Source organism: Anser cygnoides, chromosome 13 (assembly GCF_040182565.1).
Source record: "Anser cygnoides isolate HZ-2024a breed goose chromosome 13, Taihu_goose_T2T_genome, whole genome shotgun sequence".
Lineage (NCBI taxonomy): Eukaryota > Metazoa > Chordata > Aves > Anseriformes > Anatidae > Anser > Anser cygnoides.
Genome location: NC_089885.1, coordinates 6,385,383 through 6,404,400, shown reverse-complemented (window position 1 = coordinate 6,404,400; position 19,018 = coordinate 6,385,383). Strand labels below are relative to the sequence as shown.

Here is a 19,018-nt window from a genome sequence, read left to right as displayed (position 1 = left end):
TTATTCTATTTATTTATTTATTTAAAGTCAATTTAATTCCCCTCCCCCCTTCTTTTTTTTTTTTTTTTTTTATTTTTTGGTTATTCGAAGGAAGGAAGGAAGCCCAGGCTCGGATGTTTGTTTGTTCTCCCCTGGCCGATGTTCCCTTGGTCGCGCTCCAGCGGCCGATAAACTGGCAGGGAAGCGGAGCGCGGAGCACGGCAGAGCCTGGGAAAGGCCGGGACCCCGCTTCCCCTGCCCCGACGTCACGGTTGCTCTCCGATTAGCTTGGCCTGGGGCTGCCAGCTGCCTTCGCTCCCTCAGCTCCTCTGCGCGGCTTGTCACCACGGCCCCGTGGCGGGGACCCGGACCGGGAGGACGCTGCTGGGGTGCCCGGAGCTGGCAGGGATGGAGCGGGAAGTGCTGGGACCCCACAAGTGCTCACGGGACCTTTCTCGGGGCAGCAGGGCGATGTCTGCGAGGAGAGCGTCTCCCTGCTGTCCCAGCCTTGCCTCTGAGCCCCGTGGTGCGGCTGGGACCGTGCTTCATCCTGATTTGGGACCGCAGCGGGGAGAGCCCCCAAGGGACCGAGCACTGGGGTACCCAGAGCCCTACGTGTGGGCAGGGCAGGGGCGAGAGACCCCTTCCTGCTCCCTCTCCCACCGAAATTTCCCTCTGGGGCAAATCTCCCTTGCAGTTAACACGAGGTGGCGGGGGTGTGCCCTCCTAACAGGCCTTCATCCTCGTCTGCTCAGGGTGGGTCCTGCTCAACCGCGGGCATCCAGCGATGCCCAGTGCCGCTGCAGACCCCACAGGGAGCAGGAGGAGGGGCTCTTGTGGGCTGAACGAAGGTGCTGGAGGTGCTGCAGGGAGAGGCGAGGTGGGAAATGGTAGGGCAAGTAGGCAGCCAGGGGTCTCTCTGTGTTAGAGACGCAGAAATTGCTCCCGATGCCCTTTGCTCTGCAGCAGTTGGGAGCCCTGCAGACAACGGGGTGCTTGGGATGCCTCCCCCTTAGGGAAGTGTGGGTGCTGCCCCCGCTATCCCCTGCTGCCGTCCTTGTGCAGGAGGAAGGAGGGTCTCAAACTCCCCCCCAGCAAAGCCAACCTCCCAAACCTCCCCACGGTCCCCAGCAGCCACCCCAAGCCCCACGGCCTCCTGCAGTGCTGGGCACCGGAGTCTTTCTGGGGGTGCTCGGCGGATCCTGGGTCACCCCCAGCACCACTCGGCCACTTCGCTGGCTCAGTGCCCGCTGCCCCCGAGGACAGCACGCAGCTTGGATGCTGCTGACTGGAGCTCTTTCCCTACAGTTCCTCCTTGTCAGCCAACCTCCTCCTCTGGCCATGCCCTGGGGGTCTTCTACACCTCCCGTAGCAGGGGAGCAGGATGGATCCTTCCCAGATGGCTGCAGACCAAAAATAAGTGATCACACCCACCAGAAGGGGTAAATCGAGTCAGGAGCCACAAACCAACTTAATTTCCTGATTTCCAGGGGGGCTCCAGTGCTCAGTCCACCCTGGTAGGGCAGCTTGGAGCAGCAGCATCCCTGGGGAGCTGCCACAATGTGCTCGGCACCTCTGGGAAGCCCTGCAAAAACCTGAGGAGAGCCCAGCCCTACACCATGAGCTTCAACCTCCTGCTTGCCTTCCCCAGCCCATTTTGGGGCTTTAAGCATCCACGAGCCCAAATCCTTTGCAGCCTCTGGCAAAATGTTTTTAAGACATGGGGCAGCATTTAGGTGCCTCTCTGCTTCGGTGGAGGAAGGCAGGGAGGTGAGAGAAGGTCAGCAAAGTTTTTGCCTGGCCCAAAAGCGCTTAGGCAGGAGGGTTCGAGCCTCCAGATAACCACTGTTATTTAATTTATTTTTTCTAAATTAAAAAAAAAAAAAAGAAAAAAGGAAGGAAGTTAATAAATAATGTAAAGTGGAGAATGCATTAATGAAAGAGAGAGCGAGGGAGAGAGAGGAAAAGAGAGGAAGGGACAGGGCAGAGTGAGAGCGCGGGAGGAGGGAGAGATATTCCTGCCTGTATCGATTGGATATGATTACATTAGACCTATCAAATATTCATACTACATTCCACAAGAGGTCATTGTGTGTGTTTTTCCAATTTAGCTCTGCCTTGGCGCAGGGAGCAGGCTCCGGGTGGGAAAAGGGCTGCGCCGACGTCTCCGGCCCCGCAGCCCCAGGGCTGTGCCCGCCGAGGTGGCAGCAAAGCCCCCGGGGTGTCACCGACGTCCTGGGGTGGTGGCGTGGGATTGGGGGTGGTGTTTGGGTTGGGGTGAGGGGGATGCTGAAGGGGGTGCTGAGCCCATTGATGGTGCAGAACAAAGCCCACGAGGGCTGTGGGCTCTTGCGCCCACCTCCTGGTGCCCCAGCTCCTCCTACAAGCATCCATGCAGCCCAACTTGCCCGGCAGCGCCGTGCCAGTCCCTTACTGTGGGATTTTCCCTGGGGTGTCCATTCCCTGGCCGGGATCCTCGTGGAGGTGGTGTCTGCACCATGCAGAGCGTCACACCATGTCCCCGGGGAGCGACACAACAGGGAGGGACCCGCAGCATCGGTGTTCCTGTCTCAGGTGGCTTTCAAGGACACGGCTCTCCAGCGGATGACAGGCACTTCCCCACCTGTGCCTCAGTTTCCCTGTGAGTGGCGCCTGGCTCGGCACATCCTGGAGCTGCAAAGCTCCAGGGGAGTGTCCCCCGTCCCCGGGGGTGCACGGCACCAGGACACGTGCATGGCACGAGCGGGACGTGCTGCCCAGGGAGGCAGGAGGCAGCCCAGGGCCACCCCTGTCCCCAGACCCCATCCTTCCCCAGGCAGCGATGCCGGAGGTGGCAGGGCGGGGCCGAGATTCTCCTGCAGGGCTGGGAACCTGAAGCTGGACCAAAGGACGAATTTTAATGTGACCCCAGCCTGGTCTCTGTTGACCTCCGTGTGTGTCCCCAGGGGATGTCCGGCACCATCCCGACCATCCTCAGGGCTCTGTCCCCACGTCCCCCAGCCCCAGCTTCTCCACCGGGGTCCTCGCTGCCCCCCGCCCTGGCAGCCCCGGACCAGCACTGCATTTCTCTCCTTACATTAATAAAAAAATTTTACAGCACGGTGGCAGGAAATGCATTTTCGGTTCATCTGCTGCGGCTATTAGATTACCAGGAAATGGCTGGCTGGCCGGCGGCCAGGGGCTCCGAAGGGCCGGCGTGCACCCAGCGCGAGGCAGCAGGCGAGCGCATCGTCCCCGTCCCGATGACACCGTCCCCGCTGTCCCCGTGGCACGCCAGCTTGTCCCCCCCCCAGCCAGCTCTGCCCCTGTGCCAGCCTGCACGGGGATGTGGTGCAAAGGATGCTCGGAGCGGGCAGGGATGGAGCTGTTCCCCGATTTGGGAGAGCTGAGAAGGCTTTGAGCATCCTTTAACAAACCTTTCCTCCATCCTAGGAGCAGCAGAACCCAGCGTGGCTGGCCATGCTACGGACAGAGAAAGGAGGAATATTTGGGGCTGGGATGTGCATGGAGCAGGGAAGAGCTTGTTTATTCCAAATTGAGGTGTTTTGGACCACCAGGATGGGCTGAGTCAAGAGGAGCATCAGAAGGAGTTAAATTCATGTTTTCTTTGGAAAAGCAGGGTCAGCGTGGGCTATAAATGGCTCCAACTACCTGCAAGGTGGCGGCGCTAATGAAGGGAGGGAATTGCCAGCAGCCCCCAGAGAGACAAGGGCCAGCAGCAGTGGGACGGGGGGGACAGACACGATTTTTGGTTGATGTACCTCTTAGAGGTGTCCTGGGCTCCCCGACCATGAGCAAAGCGAGGTCATGCTGCAGCTCTGCTCTTCCCTTGGTGGCTCTGGTGCTCCTGAACCCTTCTGGGGTGGTCCCTGCTTGGGGATGCTCCAGCAAGCATCTGGGATGGGCTCCCCATGGGTGGGAGATGGGAGAGGGCACCTGGGTGGTGGGAACTGAGGGATGGGGCAAAGGGATGGATGCTGGAAGGGAGCAGAGCAAGCAAGGGAGCAAAGTGTGGGGAGAAAGCAAGGTCTGAGCCTTGCTGAGGTTTATTAAAGTTTAACAGAACAGAAACCCTGGTTTGCGTGGAGGGGACCAGCTATTTTTAGCCGTGGGTAGGATGTCAGCTCTGAAAATAGCCCGCTACCAGATCCTAATGAAATCCCTCTCCCTTTGGCTCTCACCCGGAGCGAGTTTGGAGGGGGAGGATCGCTGTCACACCCGCAGCTGAGGAGCTCCTGACATTCACAATGACTCGCCTTTTTGCTTTTTTTTTTTTTCTTTTTCTTTTTTTCCCCCCTATTCTTCACCGACTCTGCCTTACGCCGAGCAGAGGAGTCACCAGCCAAAAAAGTGAATGCGGGGGTGGTGCTGCTTAGCTACGGCCAAATCCCAGGCAACATGTGACCAGATTGGCAATTTAATACCGAGCCTTTCTCCCCTGTACACACGCGCTCAAGTTAAAGTGACATTGAAATCGGAGCTCAAAGAGCTGAAGGAAAAGAAACCGGGGGGAGCCGCCCCCTGCCCCATCCCCGGGGGATGAGCTTTGCTCGTTGGGTTGGGTTTGGAGCGGGAAGGTGGTACCCGGGTGTGGGAGGGTGCTCGGGTCAGGTACCTGGGCTGGGAGGGGAACGAGAGGTGGAAGATGTCTTGGGTGCATGGGTCTGCAGAGAGCTGGGGACAGCCGGGCACCTGCAGGAGGACTTCCTGAAAGCTGTGGTGGAAATTCATCTGGCACCTCTGGAAAGCCAGGAGGCCCAAAGCGATGGCTGGCGATGGCTGCTGGAGAAGATCAGGGTGGTGGAGAAGCCACGGAGGGAGCACAAGGTGTAGGATGCAGGGAGAGAGGTGGCCCTGAGGTCTAGGGGACACGTGCCCATGAGCCCCGTGGAGCAGTGTGTGTGCCCAGGTCTCCGTGTTGCACATCCACTTGCTTCTCCAATGCTCTTTGCTCTGCACCGTGGTTTCTCAGCTGGGAGGGCAACGTGGATTTTGGTGGGGGAACCTTATGGTCCCGAACACGTTTTTTTTTGCAGAAGAAGAGCACGTGGAGCTTGTCGATGCTGGTACTCAGCACCAGCACCAGCTTTGGCCAACACTTGCTGCTCGCTAGCTGCAACGGGACGTGGGGAGAGGCTTCTGTGCCCACCATTTGGTGGGGATCAGGTGCTGGATGCTCCCCCCGAGATGCCACCTCCTGCCTCGCCGCCGCCGCGTGGGGACCGCGCCATCTGCACCCGTGAGTCAGCAGGACCCACTCAGCACGTCTCCCGCAGGATCCGGGCAGCTTCTGCTCCCTCCGCGTGTTCCAGTCTCAGCTCATTAAAGGGACGCATCCTGAGCTCTTCGTTGGTGTTCGGTGCTGCCTGGCTCCATCTTCAGAGAAAAAGCTCTCACTGCACTCAATGGCTGCGCCTCCGCGGTGCCGCAGGCTGAGCCAGGGGCGCAGGATCCGGCCCGCGGGGCTCAGCCCTGCCTGCTGCCGAGCCGCGCCAGCGCAAGCAGGGTCAGCAGAGCGAGGTTTGACTCCAAAGCAACCGAGAGACGTCTCCGGGCCAGAAGTCTTGCGCGGCAGTTTCTTTCCAGGGATTAGGAAAGGTTCGGAAGGAAAGCGCAAGGAAGGGCTTGCTTTCCTTCCCACTGCCTGCTGAGCAGAAGAACTGTGTGATACGGAAGGGAAATTATGTTTTCCCCCTCCCTGCGCTGCCATCTGTTTGTTTCAAGCCCGGTGGGGTGGCTGTACCTGGTTCCTCCTCACCGAGGCACGTTTTTGGAGCCACATGCCCCTGCACCCTGGGAGAGCTGCAGCCTTTCGATACCTTTCCCTGCACTGGCTGTTGCTTCTGAAGAGCGGGTGGCACTGTCTGGCTTCAAGTGGCTTTCACATAATACAGACTGTCAGGCTAGATGAACATCACCGTCCCTTCTGGCCCTAAAATCTGTGAATCTAAAAATTAGAGGGCACCAGCACTTCTTTGTTTCTGGCTGATTTAATCAGGGGAATCGCATGTTCTCTTTTTCCCCCCACCTTGTTTTCCTCCCCCTGCATCATCTTTAGCTGGAGATGAATTTTCCCTCCCCCGGTGCCCAAGCTTGGCTACCAGCATCAGAAGAGATCAGACACCTTCAGCCTTGCCCTGGGACATTCCCCTCTCCCGACTGGTTCGCGGCAGTGAATTGTCCCACCGCCTGCACAGGGTGACCGGGGGTGCTGAAGCTTGGAGGCACCAGGCTCTCCTGGTTGCATTAAAATCCCAGCTGAGTACTTCAGGCTCCAGATTTAGCCCTTTTGCCTTCGTTAAAATGCGCGCGTGTTTCTGCACATCTCCAAAAAAAAAAACTTTTTTTTTTTTCTCCTGTTGAGGAAAGGAAAATGGGTAACTCCCCACTTCTTTTACTGTCAGCTGTCCCAGGAGGAGATGCTCCAAAATAAGAGCAGAGAACAGGACTCAGGGGAGCTGCTTCTCTCCCCACCCCTTAGGACAGGACCCCAAGGGCATTTGAGGGGTTAAAAGGCGGCGGATTCAAGCTGGGAGGAGTGACGCCAACCCAGCGGGGGAGCCGGGATCAGGCTTGGCTGGCTGTCGCAGGTAGCTTGGGGACACGGGGCACAGCGCTGCGGGAGGGATGCTAAATCCTCCGCTCGCCTCCACTCATGGGGAGAGATTATCCTAGAGCCAAGGGGGTCTCGCATCATCCTCTGATACAGCTTATATTGTGGCAGTGCATGGCCAGGGGTCTGCATCCCCATCCCTATGGCGAAAATCCCTCCTAAAACCTGCTGGAGGCTCGGTCCCAGACCCTTCCTTTGGGAGCATCCCTAAACTTTTCTCCTCTGCACATTCATTCCGGTTCCCAGCCCTCCTCTTCGGAGATGCTGCGGTCAATAACTCCCCAGGAGGCTGCTATTCTCCCTCTGCTTCCCACCCTCCCACTTGTCTCGGCATCTCCGCATTCATGCCTCTCGGCCCTCCCTCGGCAGCCGGTGAGGAATAAAGCGGCGCGGGCTGAGCACGACGCGGGCTGCGCCAGGGATGCTGTGAGCCGGCGGAGGGAAAGCCTGAATCACCGCGCGCCTCGAGGTGGGAGTGAGAGATTGGGGCTGGGAGAAAGGGAGGACAGGACGCACACGTGCTGTTCGGAGGCAGGCGCTGGCAGCCAGCCGACGGTCGCTGGGATTTGGGCACCTCGTTCCTTTCTGCGCCTTTAAAGCCTGAGCTGAGGGCGATGTGGAGAAGAGGAGGGGCTGGTCGGAGCGTGGAGACGCGGCGTTAAGGCTCTGCCCGGAGCCCAGGCTGAGGGATGCTCTCAGGGCTGCCTTCACCCCTCCTGGAGGAGCATCTCTGGAGGCATCCCGTGTAGACGGAGAAATGCTCAGCAAAAAAATGAGCCTGGAAGGGCTCAGCTGGGTGCCACTGGAGGGCAGAGGCCCTGGTCGCTGCTGGCCTTCTGCTGGCGTGAACTGGGAGGGAGCCACTGAGGTCAGTGGGATCCTCCTGGTTAGTGCCCATGTGCTGTGCCCTCTTCTGCCCCCCCAGCCCATCCCGCTGCCACGCACCCAGACCTGCCCTGCCCTGGGGAGCGGGTTCTGTGCTGGCTTCAGCCCAGCTCCTCAGAAATGGGTCCTCAGCATCCCCCGAGCTGCTGATGTTGTTTGCCAGGCCAACAAACACCACTAGAAAAGGATGCAGGAGGGCTCGAGGGGAACAAAGTGAGGCTGGGAGCTCCAGCAGGGTCCGTAGCCCCGTCCAACATGCAGAGGTCTTGTGTCTTCAGAGCTGCTAATCCCCACCCAGTTACCTCTGGATGGGGCCGAGGGGTGTCACAAGGGTCCTCAGTGCACCCAAGCCTCACAGCAGGCAGCACGAGGAGGGAGGGCGCAGTGTTTGGGACAGAAGGTCCCCATCCCGTAAGGACCTTGAGGCTGAGTTTTGTTTCTGGGAGAACAGAGAGCCGGGGGCTGGTGTGGAGGAGCCTGGCACGCTGAAGCCCCTTCCCAGCCTCTGAGCTTCTATCACAGGAGCTAATTTGGGCATCAGCATGGACTTTTCAGTAGAGTAAGGTGTGGACAGCATCCAGGCTCCACTGATGCTCCTGAGATGCCCAGGAAGAGGTGACTGGGACGGGGATGAGAGGGCAGACGGTGACGGTGCCCATCGCCCGGCCAGTTCCGTGTCGAGGTGACAGCGCGGGTCGATCCCAGCCCTTGCTCCCGTGGCCAAACCCGACACAGCTCGGCCACGGCACTGATCTGAGGGCTTACGCCGGGCTGCCACCCGCGGCCCCCGGGGACCAGGGCCGGGGAGAGCGGGGCCGTGCCGGTGGGCGCGGAGGGGGGAAGCGGAGCCCGAGAGGAGACGGAAATGTTTAAATAGCGCCTGCTGCATCCCGCAGCTCTCGGCTCTGTTGCAGTCATTATCTGGGGAGCGGATGCACAGGGCTCTGTGGGGACCGCTAATGGGCCGATTCAATTTCAGCTGGATGACGCCACTTAGGTAAGCATTAAGAGCTCCAGCTCCGGGAAGGCGAGCGGCAGAGAGAGAGAGGGAGAGCGAGAGATGCTAACGGGCAGCAATAAATCCCTCCCTCCCTCCCATCCTCCACGCTGCCCCCATTCACAAGGAGCTCCGGGGAGCTGCCTGCATTCACAAACCCGGCCCGGGCAGCCCTCCCGGGCTCTCCCTCGCTGCCCCCGGCTGCGGGGCCGGGGGGGCGGGCGGTGCCCCCCGCCCATGCCCGCCGCCCGCCCCTAGGCAGCCCCGCGGCGGGGGCTGGCGGCGGCCGGGCACGGCGGATGGAGCGGCGGCGGGGTGAGTGGGGACGGGGCGGGGGGCACGCGTGGGCGCCGGGGCGGCCGCGGGGGAGGAACGGGGAGCAGGAAGAAACAGGGAAAAAGGTAGGAAAGGGGGGTGTCGGCCGCCAGCGCGGGGTGCGTGGGTTCGGGGTGTCCCGCGTGGGGGCCGTGCGGGGAGGGCTGCGGGCGCCCGGAGGCGGCGGGGATGGGCACGGGGGTGCGGGTGGGAGCCCGGCCACGCGTGGGCACCGGGGGGCGGCGGAGGGGAGAGCGTGGGTGAAGCCCCCCTCTTCTCCCACCTGGGAGCTCTGCGAGGCTCGGCCCCGGCTCGCAGCCGCCTCCAGCGCCTGTAAATCATTTGCTTTTACGATCCCCTCCTCTGGCCCATTATCACACGAACTTTATATGTTTGGGGCTGCTGGCGGCCATAAAGCTCGCCCGGTTTCCGGGGCTGGCATGCCCGCTTGGCAGGCAGGGTGTGAGGAGGAGGCTGGGGACACGCTGCCCCGGTCCCCCCCCGGCCGGGCAGGTAGGCAGGGAGGGGGGACAGTGCTTTGGGGACAGGGCAGGGACCTGCTGCAGCCCCCCCCAGCCCGGCTGGTTTCTGTCTGGAGCAGGGAGGGATGGGAGCGAGTGGGGTCCCCACCCCGCTCATCCAGCCCCTCTTCCCCCGTCCCGCCGTACCAGGGGACCCACAGGTCCTCCACCCCCATTTCATGTCCGCTCAGGTCCCAGAAGGGGACACCTCTGTCTAACCCCTGCGTCTGGGGATGGTAGGTCCAGGAGCATCCGGACCCTGCTGTGGGTCCTCCTAGGACTTGTCACGCCCTGGGCGCTGCATCCAAGGCCGGGACCCAGATCCCAAGTGTCCCGGCTGCAATGCGCTGTGCGTTCCTACTGCCAGCTCCTCTCTGCCCGCTGTCCCCCCCACCTTGCAGTGTCCCCCGCACTGCTCCTCCTGCCTAAGCGTGGCTCTTGTGTCTCCTGGGCTCTGCTTCTTGCCTGGAGGATTGGGCGTAGCTGTGCTGGGTCTGCTCTTTGCCTGCTCTCAGTCTCTCAGTTCCACTCTTTCCATCCCCGTGGGACCCTCCACTGTCCCTGGTCTCTCCCTTTGGCTCACACCTTGCTTGAAGCCCCCCATGGGAACCTGCCCAGAGCCCCCCGTCTGCCTGGCTGGAGTCCTAAAGCCCAAATCCCGTCAAATCCCAGCACCCAGGATGGAGGGGACGGACACCCAGATGCGAGGAGCCCCTCCTGCACTGGGTGTAAATCATTGCGATTCCCCTCCTGAGATGGGATATGGGTACTGAGGGACACAGGTCCCCACTGAGGTGGCTCTTCTCCCTCCTGCACGGTCCCATCCACAGATGTGCCACATCTCCGCAGGGGTCCGGAGGGCTCCAGCTCTCCAGCCCTTGCCTCAGCAAGAGCCTCCGGGCGATGTGCTCAGCGGCAGCAGGTAACAGAAGACAGGAGGCTGTTTCCCATCCTGGAAACATGTTCACAAAAATTGTCTGGGCCAGCCGTGCCCTCTCAGCTCACCTTGCTATTGCTGCTAAAGAAATCAGTACCAAACCAGCTGTGGGCAGCCAGGGAGAGTGACCCCCTCGCTGCCCGCGTTGCCCTGGATGGGGCGAGCGTCTCGCTCGAGACAGCTTGGAGATGGGCTCCTTGCAAAGGAAAAAACAACAAATCTAAGCAGATTGGTTGCCTTTTCTTTCCGGGAAGGGGGATGGGAGAGGGCAGATCTTGCTTTAACAGTCGAAGTAAGTTGCCTTTGCTTTTCCCTGCTCTTCAAGGTCAGCCTAGCTAATGAAAATCAATCTTCCCTCTGCCTCTCTCTGCTGCATGAGCAGATTCTACCTGTGGCCCCTCACCTACTTGAAAGCCACCGCCTGGCCTGCTGGCCACGGGGAGCGTCCTATCGAAACGCAGCCTTCCTGTGGGCACCGTGACAATATCGGTGTCACCTGCGGATCACATGTTTGATCTGCCAGAAAATGGCTTTGTCCCGGGGAAGCTGGCCGCACACGAAAAGCACGTATCCGACGTTGAAGTCTGGACTTGATTTTGTTGGGGGAAAAGCTTCTGGATGGGTACTGGCATGCAATGAAGGGCATCCCTGCTGCTGCTCCATTTTTGCATGGCAGCTTCGGTGCAGGAGCAAGACAAGCTGCTAAATCAGCTTTGCCAGCTTCACACTGTGTTTGTGGTGGGGCTAAGGAGACACTTGCCCTTCCTCGGTGTTCAGGATGGAGATGCAAGTGGGAAACCTGGACACTGCAGTGGGAGATGCCAGGACTTGGGGAGTCCCAGTCCCTGGCCAAGCACATGTCGTATTAGTGGTGATTTGTTGCTATTGCTGCTTGAAATTAAATGTGTTTGGTTCCCCTCCTTCTCTGTGCCTCTGGCTCATGACAGTCTCCTGATCTGGAGGAGATGCTGTTCCCAGCTCCGGCACTGGACAAGCCTCAGTTTCGCATTTCCCCTCCTCTAGGGAGGAAGGACAGCGCCCATCAGTGCTGGCAGGAGGATGGGGAACCTCCTCGGGAAGGACATGGAAAGCATGGGGAGATGCTGCACCCTCCTTTGTCAAGGGACAGCTCTCACAGTCCCACTTTTTGGAAATGTCCGGGCCAAAGTCTCCCCAGACTCAGGAGTACTTTGAGGCTTGCTGTGGGAATAACTTCGTTAGGAGCTCTGCGGTCAGTCTTTGCTCCCAGGGCTGTAGGGACGGTCTCGTTATGAAATGTAACATGAACGTTTTCTCTGTCTTCCTGCCCCGTTTTAGGATTTTTAGATGTGCCCTGATGCCGCAGGGTCTCTTTGCTCCTGGAAATGCAGCTCTCTTCCAGTGTGGCTGAGCTCAGCTGCGACGAGACGATGGACCCACCCGCCGAGGACTTCCAGCAGGTCCTGTCCATTGACCAAATCCGCTCCATCCGTGCCAGCAACAACTACGTGGAGAGGCCGGCTGCCTGCTTCCAGCAAGCCCGCTCCAACCCGTCCCTGTCGCAGCCACCGCACAAGCAGGAGTGGCCTCAGGACCGCCTGGTGTCTTCCACCTTCCCGGACCTGCACCGCAGCCACAGCCAGCAGCACCAGATGCCACCCCTGCAGCAACCCATGAGCCATTCCAGCACGGCCAGCTCCGTGTCCCAAAGCACCACCGCCTCCGACCAGCGCCTCCTGAGCAGCCTGACGCCGTCCCACTCGGGCCACTCGCTCATCCGGACGCAGCCCCGGGCCGGCGAGCTGAAGCCGGAGGAGTCTCCGCTGAAGGGGGCGGTGGAGAAGCCCAGCCTGCACGCCGGGCACCTCTTCATCTGCGAGGAGTGCGGGCGGTGCAAGTGTGCCCGCTGCACGGCCGCCCGCAGCCTGCCCTCCTGCTGGCTCTGCAACCAGCGCTGCCTCTGCTCCCCCGAGAGCCTCCTCGACTACGGGACTTGCCTCTGCTGCGTCAAGGGTCTCTTCTACCACTGCTCCACCGACGACGAGGACACCTGCGCTGACGACCCCTGCTCCTGTGGGCCGGGGTCCTGCTGCGCCCGCTGGGCTGCCATGAGCTTCCTCTCCCTCCTCATGCCCTGCCTCTGCTGCTACTTTCCCACCTTGGGGTGCCTCAAACTTTGCCAGCGGGGTTACGACGGCCTGAAACGCCCCGGCTGCCGCTGCCAGACCCACACCAACACGGTGTGCAGAAAGATCTCCTCCTCCAGCGGCACGCCTTTCCCCAAGACGCTGGATAAGCCGGTATGACCCTCCCGGGGAGGAGAAGCAGGCTTGATTCCTCTTCCTCCTCCTCTCCCCTTCATCCCTGTCCTCCTTTGTCTCCCTCCGCTCTGCTGCGCTCCCCCTGCCCACCGCCTCCTCTTGGGAACGAGACTCAGGGTCCCCCGGCCACCAGGAGCACGCAGGCTGTGGCTCTTCCCATGGGAGGAAGAGGTGGTTCCACGCATCCCAAGCCGGAGTCCTCCAGGAGCTTGGACTCGTTTTCTCCTCCTCTCCTTCCAGCACTTTTCATGGGTGGTCTCCACTTTCTCCCACTGCCCACAGCCCACTTCCCCAGGTGCTGCAGGGCTCCCCCAGGCAGCAGCGGCTTCCCCGCCTGCTTGGAAGCCACTGGGAGATGCCAGCTAGCTCTGAAATGAGATGGCATCTCATTTTGTGCTGCCTCCAAGAGGAAGGGAAGGTGTGGGAAGCTTTCAAAACCTTTTGGCTCCCGCCCAGCTGCAGCGAGGGGAAGGTCCCCCTGGGATTTGATGGAGAGCGAGACGCTGGTTTGAAATAGCCATTCATTCCTCCACGCCTGGAGGTGCAGTGCTGGAGGGGCTGCCTCCAAAGTGCAAACCTGGTGGGATGGGAGCGGGTTGGTGCTCCCCCCAAGCTCTGTCCCATCACTGAGCAGATGCTGCACCTCCCCTTCTACCCTCACAGGCTTGTCCTTGGGGGTAGGGTGAAGTAGCCATGGGGATAGGAGCTTTGTCCCACCATCCTGTTCCCTAGATCTGCCTTCTGCCTGTCTGGTACCTTCCACCAGCACTGAATTCACTTTAAAAGAGTCCCTAAACCCAACTATCAACAGCCAGCGCTGCTCTCCCTGCCACTTAGCACTGATGTGGGGGGACTCCCCATTGGGGGGCCCTGCTTTGGGTTGGGGAAAATGGAGAGCAGAAGGGGATGTCCAAAGACGGGACCCTGACCTTCTCTCCCTGCAGAGGTTGCCTTTGAGTCCTCGCCTTGCTTTCCTTTGCCATCAGCGTGCCACACCACCACCAGTGTCACTGCTGAGGGCATTCTGTGACAGCGCTGGCAAACTGGAAATGGGGCTGAACCGAGCCCTTGGGCTGGGCCATCTGCAGACCAGAAGGAAACCTGAGACAGGGTCAGTGCTCCATGATTTATGTGCTATGATAAAAAGTCAATCCCATTGCTGCAGCTGGGGGGAGATCCTCCTGGACCTGGACCCCCATCTCCGCTTGCATCGGCCATGGGTCGGGGGAGTTTGGAGCTGGGATGCTGTCCCAGCGCTCGGCTCTGCCCACCCGTCCCTCCCTCAAGACGCGTGTGTGCGGAGGGAAGTGAATGGTTCCCCTGGAGAAATATATGCAATGTCTCCCTTGGCTTCCTCCAAGACCCTGCCGTCCAGGGCTTGCCCATTGCATTCACTCAGCCACCTCTTTCCGTAGAGTTCTGTGGATCTATTTTTGTATATATAAATATAACGTTAGGATGGCTAGGACTATTACTAATAATATCCATGATACTGCTGTGAATGGTGCCAGATGCAAGGTTTGGCTTCCTGGTACACTTGCACATGCTGGAAGATGATTTCCAAGTCTGTTTATTGCTAATCCTAGACCTTTAGTTCCTGGGTAGTCGGGAGAGGGGGACAGGGAGGTTTGCAGGCTGCAGAGAGGGGGTAGGATTTAGTGCTGGCTTGCAGTGAGCCAGGAGGTAGGCTTTGACGATGGGATTCATCTTCCCATACATTTGCTATCTAAAATCCGCGTCTGATCCAAGCTCCCTCTGCTGCAGAGAAAAGCAGCTCCAGGGAGTGATTCATCCCCCTTGAAAACATTAATTAAATCGTGCTCTGGCGGTGCCCGACTCCCTCGGCTCTAAGGGACCCAGATGTTGAACTTGTGGCAGGGGAGGTGGATCCCATCCGTGGCGTGAAGTTTGTGCCTGGGGCGTGTTACGGGCACGACTGAGATCCTGACCCTGGTCTCACCTGGAGCCTGAGGGGTGCTGATGGAAGATGTTTCCTCTGGCCAGAGACAGAGAGCCCACCTCCGTGAGTGGTAGGGAATTCAGGGTGGTGCTGGGGCTTGCAGCAAGGATCTCCTGGTGTTCAGAAGGGAGAAGACGATGCCCATGCAGTTTGCAGGTCCTCCATGGCCAGCCATTTGGGTTTTAAGGCAATAACCTTCTCAGAGAATAGCCTGTAGGTGTCTGTACCACCACAAGACAAGTCCATCTCTGTGGCATTGGTTGTAAAATATTTTGTAAATGTATTTTTCCATATGCCAACAGTTGCTTGGCTCCCTATTTCCAAGCAGTGTTTTGGGGAGAGACTTCCACCAAGAGGCACCCTTCCTTTTCAACACTCTGTTCACTTCTCGATTGGTGCTGATTAAACTTATTCCTCGTAGAAAGTGTAAATCTTTTTAGGGTAAAAATCCAACCCCCCCCCCTTTCTTTTTTTCCATTGAGGATTTGAACTGTCTCACTTCAATGAGAATGTGAAATAGTTCATTGAAACTTTTAGAAGAAAACTAATGAACAGAATTTTCCAACTTGCTCTACTTTGATTTTTTTTTCCTCCTCCTTTTTAAATGGAGCCGTCTTGTAAATTTAGTTACCACCTCTGTATCTTTGCAATTCATTGCTTCCTCTCCTGATGGTGGAATGACTCAACATGTGAAGCTTCATCATTTTCACGGCCTCCCAAGTCATGCAAGCATGGGGTGACCTCCCCCAGGTGCTGGAGCTGCCGGATGAGGAGATGGCTGTCCAGATACCAGCTCCTCAGCGCCAGTTTGGCTTGGCACCAGCATGGCGAGGTGGAGCCCTGCACTACAACTGCAGCAAATTTGCCTTCTGTGATTGATAAGAGGCCAGGATGCCTTCTGCTTAATGGGCTTTTTTCTGGGTCAGTGCGGAAGTCCCATTTCCCATAGGGAACCATGCCACAGCCTGGGCGCAGGGCTGAGGAGTCCGGCCAGGTCTCTTGGATGCCTGATCTGCAAGAAATGCCAAGTCTGTGAGATATATCGTACGGAGTATGGGGCACGCAGACGGGCATTGACAGGAAGGGAGCCCTGGGTGGGCACGGAGGGCTGTCAGGCCATGCAGGGCTCGGTTTGGCTGTGTTGAGGGTAAAATGCAGAGCCACATCCAGGTCTTATAGTTGCATGGGCTGGAGATGTTCAGGACTGTCTGGCCCTACCCTGTTCATGGAGGCTTCATGCGGGGTTACTGCTTCCTGCTCATCTGGAGGGGCCTCGAAGAGCTCCCATTACTTGCTCTCGGCAGAAAAGACAGGTTGGGATTTGCCAAAAGCTCTCAGAGGAGGCCAGCTCTGGTTCTTTGAGCTCTTCTGGTGTCGGGAAGACTGTGGGCAGTCTCTGATCATTTTTTTTCTTTTTTTTTTTTTTCTCCCGAGCTTTTCCTAATGTCTTCAGACCAGATCCATCCTGCTCCTTCCCCATCTCTGGCTGCCAGATAGTTTGGTTTCCCTTTCGAGAGGACTCCAATTTTGGTTGGAATTGTGAGCCCCTTTCCTGCCCCACCCTGTAATGAGTCAGATAACATCTGCTCCAGATGTTTGTTTGCAGCTGCTTGTCCTGACAGTTTGGGTTTCTCTCTGTCCCGACGTGTCTTTTCTGGTTTTCTTTTTGGAGAGTCACATGTCAAGTCCTCTGTTTTCCCTGCACCCCTGTGACCCGACAAGGATGGATCTGCTTCGCAAGAGAGCATTTCTCCACGTTGTGTGTCTGTGCTGGTCGTGGGCTCCTTTTCCAAGAAACATGTTAGGGCAAATTTAAGGAAAGAGAGACTCAGGTGCCAAAGGAGCAGGAGGCAGGGCAGGAGCTGCTGAGCAGGACCTGAGCTCCCCCTGCTCTGCTCTTCCCATCCGGATCTCCAAAGACTCCTGATGGTGCTTGCTCTGTGCCATTCCCCCAGCCCCGCTCCCCTCCTTCAATACTGGTAAATGTATGGACACTGTTGAGGAGAGGTCACTGGGGACTGGGGTGAAGACTCCATCCCATGCCAGCTCCTCCAGCCCTCCTGGTGGAAGGGCAGAGGTGCTCCTTGGGCTGCTGCTCAGGTTGCCACCTACCCCTGAGAAACCTCGGTGCCTCGCATCAAAGCAGAAGCTGGCAGCTAAGGATCACCCCCCAAAAAAATAAATTGATTTGTAGAGTTGGGTTTGGGGGGGAGAAGCTCTTTGGGATTGTATTCTCATATCCCCATAAAATCCTGTTGAGTTGGCTCTTCCCCATCCTCAAGTATGATCCCAAAGACCGGTGGGGAAGTGTCATCGACCAAAAGATGCCAAAGCACGAAATTACAGTTTGCGGACAGCTGCTTTAGTGCAATAAAGAGGGATGAGCGGCAGGGCGAGAGAAGCTGCTGTAGGGTTTGTGCGAGTGGGCTGGCCCGGGGGGGGGTGCGCCATGCCCCAGCCTTGTTTTCAGCATCTGCTCTGTTAGGTTGCTCGCTCTCTCTGGTCCGTGGGTGTTTTGAGGCTGCATTGGATATTGGAAGGTCTATCTTTTTGTGATCGGCAAGTGAGGAAAGTAGAGAAGGATGTACCCCCTGCTCCCCACCCCAAAGCCCATTGGTGGTCTTTAGTAGGCTCCGGGTGAGGCTCGCCTCCTTCTGGGAGCCCACAGAGCCCACTCCTGCAGGATGCTCGCAGCAGCTGCACGTTGCTGGTTGGGATCTGAACCAGAGCTGTGCTCTCCTTTGGGCTCGGCATGGTTTGGGGTACTTTTCAGTGAGCATTGGGATCTCTTGCAAGCTCCGGCTCCTTCTAGTAACCGCTCCGTGCCCCCAGAGCAGGAACCTGCCCAGGCGAGGCTTGGTCTGCCTGGGGCGCTTGTCACAGAAGAATCCCCTGAGGGCATAATCCAGGGGGCTGAAAGGTGCCCCGCAAGGGCCCGCAGGCAGGAGGGGTGTTGGATGGATGGGGAGAGAACAAATGCCCCTTAGGGGCATGGTGAATGTCCCAGTGCTGAGCCAGGGGAAGCACTGGGCTGCGGGGGCAGAGGGCTCACACTGGGTCTCCGTCCTGCTGCTCCTTCCTGCAGCACCCAAAGGGCCTCAGCAGGACCAAACCCTCCCTGGTGTTGTGGCCCCCCTGGAGCTGGCAGGGCTGGTCCCCTCCTTCCCTGCCTGGAGCCCCTTTCCCCCTTCTCCTCCCCTTCTTCTCTGCCCATCTTCTCCCAAGGGCTCCCCCAGGCCTTCATGATGCTTGGCGGACAGGCAGCCCCCTGCCTCCCCAGGGGTCCTCAGCACAAAGTTCTCCTGAGAAGACGGGTCCCCTTGGCTTCAAAGGAGGGTCTCGTAGCAAGAACCGAAGCCTCTCCTTCTCTGTTTAATTGGTACAAAGGCATTCTGTACAGTGTATAAAGAGGTCCCTCCCTGGCTGCCTTTATTTGGGTTCCTTTCTATAAGGTATAATACATGTTTATAACCTGATGGCTGTTTTTTGACAATACTCTTGTACCTTTTAAGGGGAAAAAATAAAATTAAAAAAAAAAAAAACACAAAGTATTTATTTCAAAAGTTTATTTTAAAGATAAGAAAAAATAACCTATTTATTTTAATGCACCCCCTTCTGTTTGGTTTTCTTCTCTTGCAAAGCTAATAACTGTTACTGAACCACTGCTGAGATGAAAGAAGTAATTCTATGGGTGGCTTCACAAGCCCACTTAGAGCAAATATTCAATAAAAATATATATTAATTTTGAATGTGTCTTCTTGTCTTCATGGCGGCCAGGGCATGACTCAGGCTTTGGAAGGGCTCTTAACAGGTGCTGGCTCTGCATGGGCACTGCTGGCATGGGATGGGTGGTGGTGGGGATCAGTCTGGGCTCTCCAACATCTCCCCTGGGAACCCTTCTGATGCTTAAAAAAACCTCACGAATCTCAGTGAGTGCTTCCTTGCTGTGAATGGCCCAGATCCTTGAGACAGGGTGGGTTCCTGGGCAGCAAAAGGAGGGAGTGAGGTAAGAAATCGCTGAGATCTGGGGGATTTTGGTCACCATGACACATCTCTGAAGCCCTTCTGCTGCGTGGAGAGTTGGGGTGGTGCCGCAGTGGACATCAGCAGGAGGAACTGTGGCTTGTCCATAACTGTCTCTCCCCACCGGCTGCAGGAGGCACCTCAATGATGTGTTTGGCCTCCGAGGGACAAATCTATGCCGTAGCACCAGCAGCTGCTGGAGCAGACATATGCCCGGATCTGCCTGCACATTACAGGCCAGTGTTAAATGCATCTGCATGTGCAGAGCCCAGTAACAACTTCTTGGCTCACGAGTATCTTCTGTTCACGTGGAGCTCCCCTGCCACACAGATGCTGGATCTTTATTCAGGCACTTCCAGGACATAAAGTCCCTTCCTATAGATTCAGTGGCCAATGAAGCCCATGGGTAGTGGCACTTCCCGTAGCCCTGTCTGAACTCCCTGGCTTCAGTGCCCAGCCCTTGACCCTGTCTCCTTTCACAGGATGGT

At 58.0% G+C, this 19,018-nt stretch overlaps 1 protein-coding gene across 4 annotated transcripts; it reads left to right on the top strand.

Annotated features, from left to right (window-relative positions):
- The first annotated feature begins 6,515 nt into the window (after positions 1–6,515).
- On the top strand, positions 6,516–18,256 carry SPRY3 (sprouty RTK signaling antagonist 3). 4 transcript variants are annotated; one of them, XM_048070682.2, is made up of 2 exons: positions 6,516–6,569; positions 11,565–18,256. In XM_048070682.2, the coding sequence occupies exon 2, from the start codon at positions 11,612–11,614 to the stop codon at positions 12,530–12,532; it is 921 nt and encodes a 306-aa protein (XP_047926639.1). In that variant the 5' UTR covers positions 6,516–6,569; positions 11,565–11,611; the 3' UTR covers positions 12,533–18,256. The 4 variants fall into 4 exon arrangements, with proteins under 4 accessions (XP_047926639.1, XP_047926640.1, XP_013054517.1 ...); XM_048070683.2 differs by lacking the exon at positions 6,516–6,569 and adding an exon at positions 6,669–7,061; XM_013199063.3 differs by lacking the exon at positions 6,516–6,569 and adding an exon at positions 7,876–8,474.
- Positions 18,257–19,018: the final 762 nt, after the last annotated feature.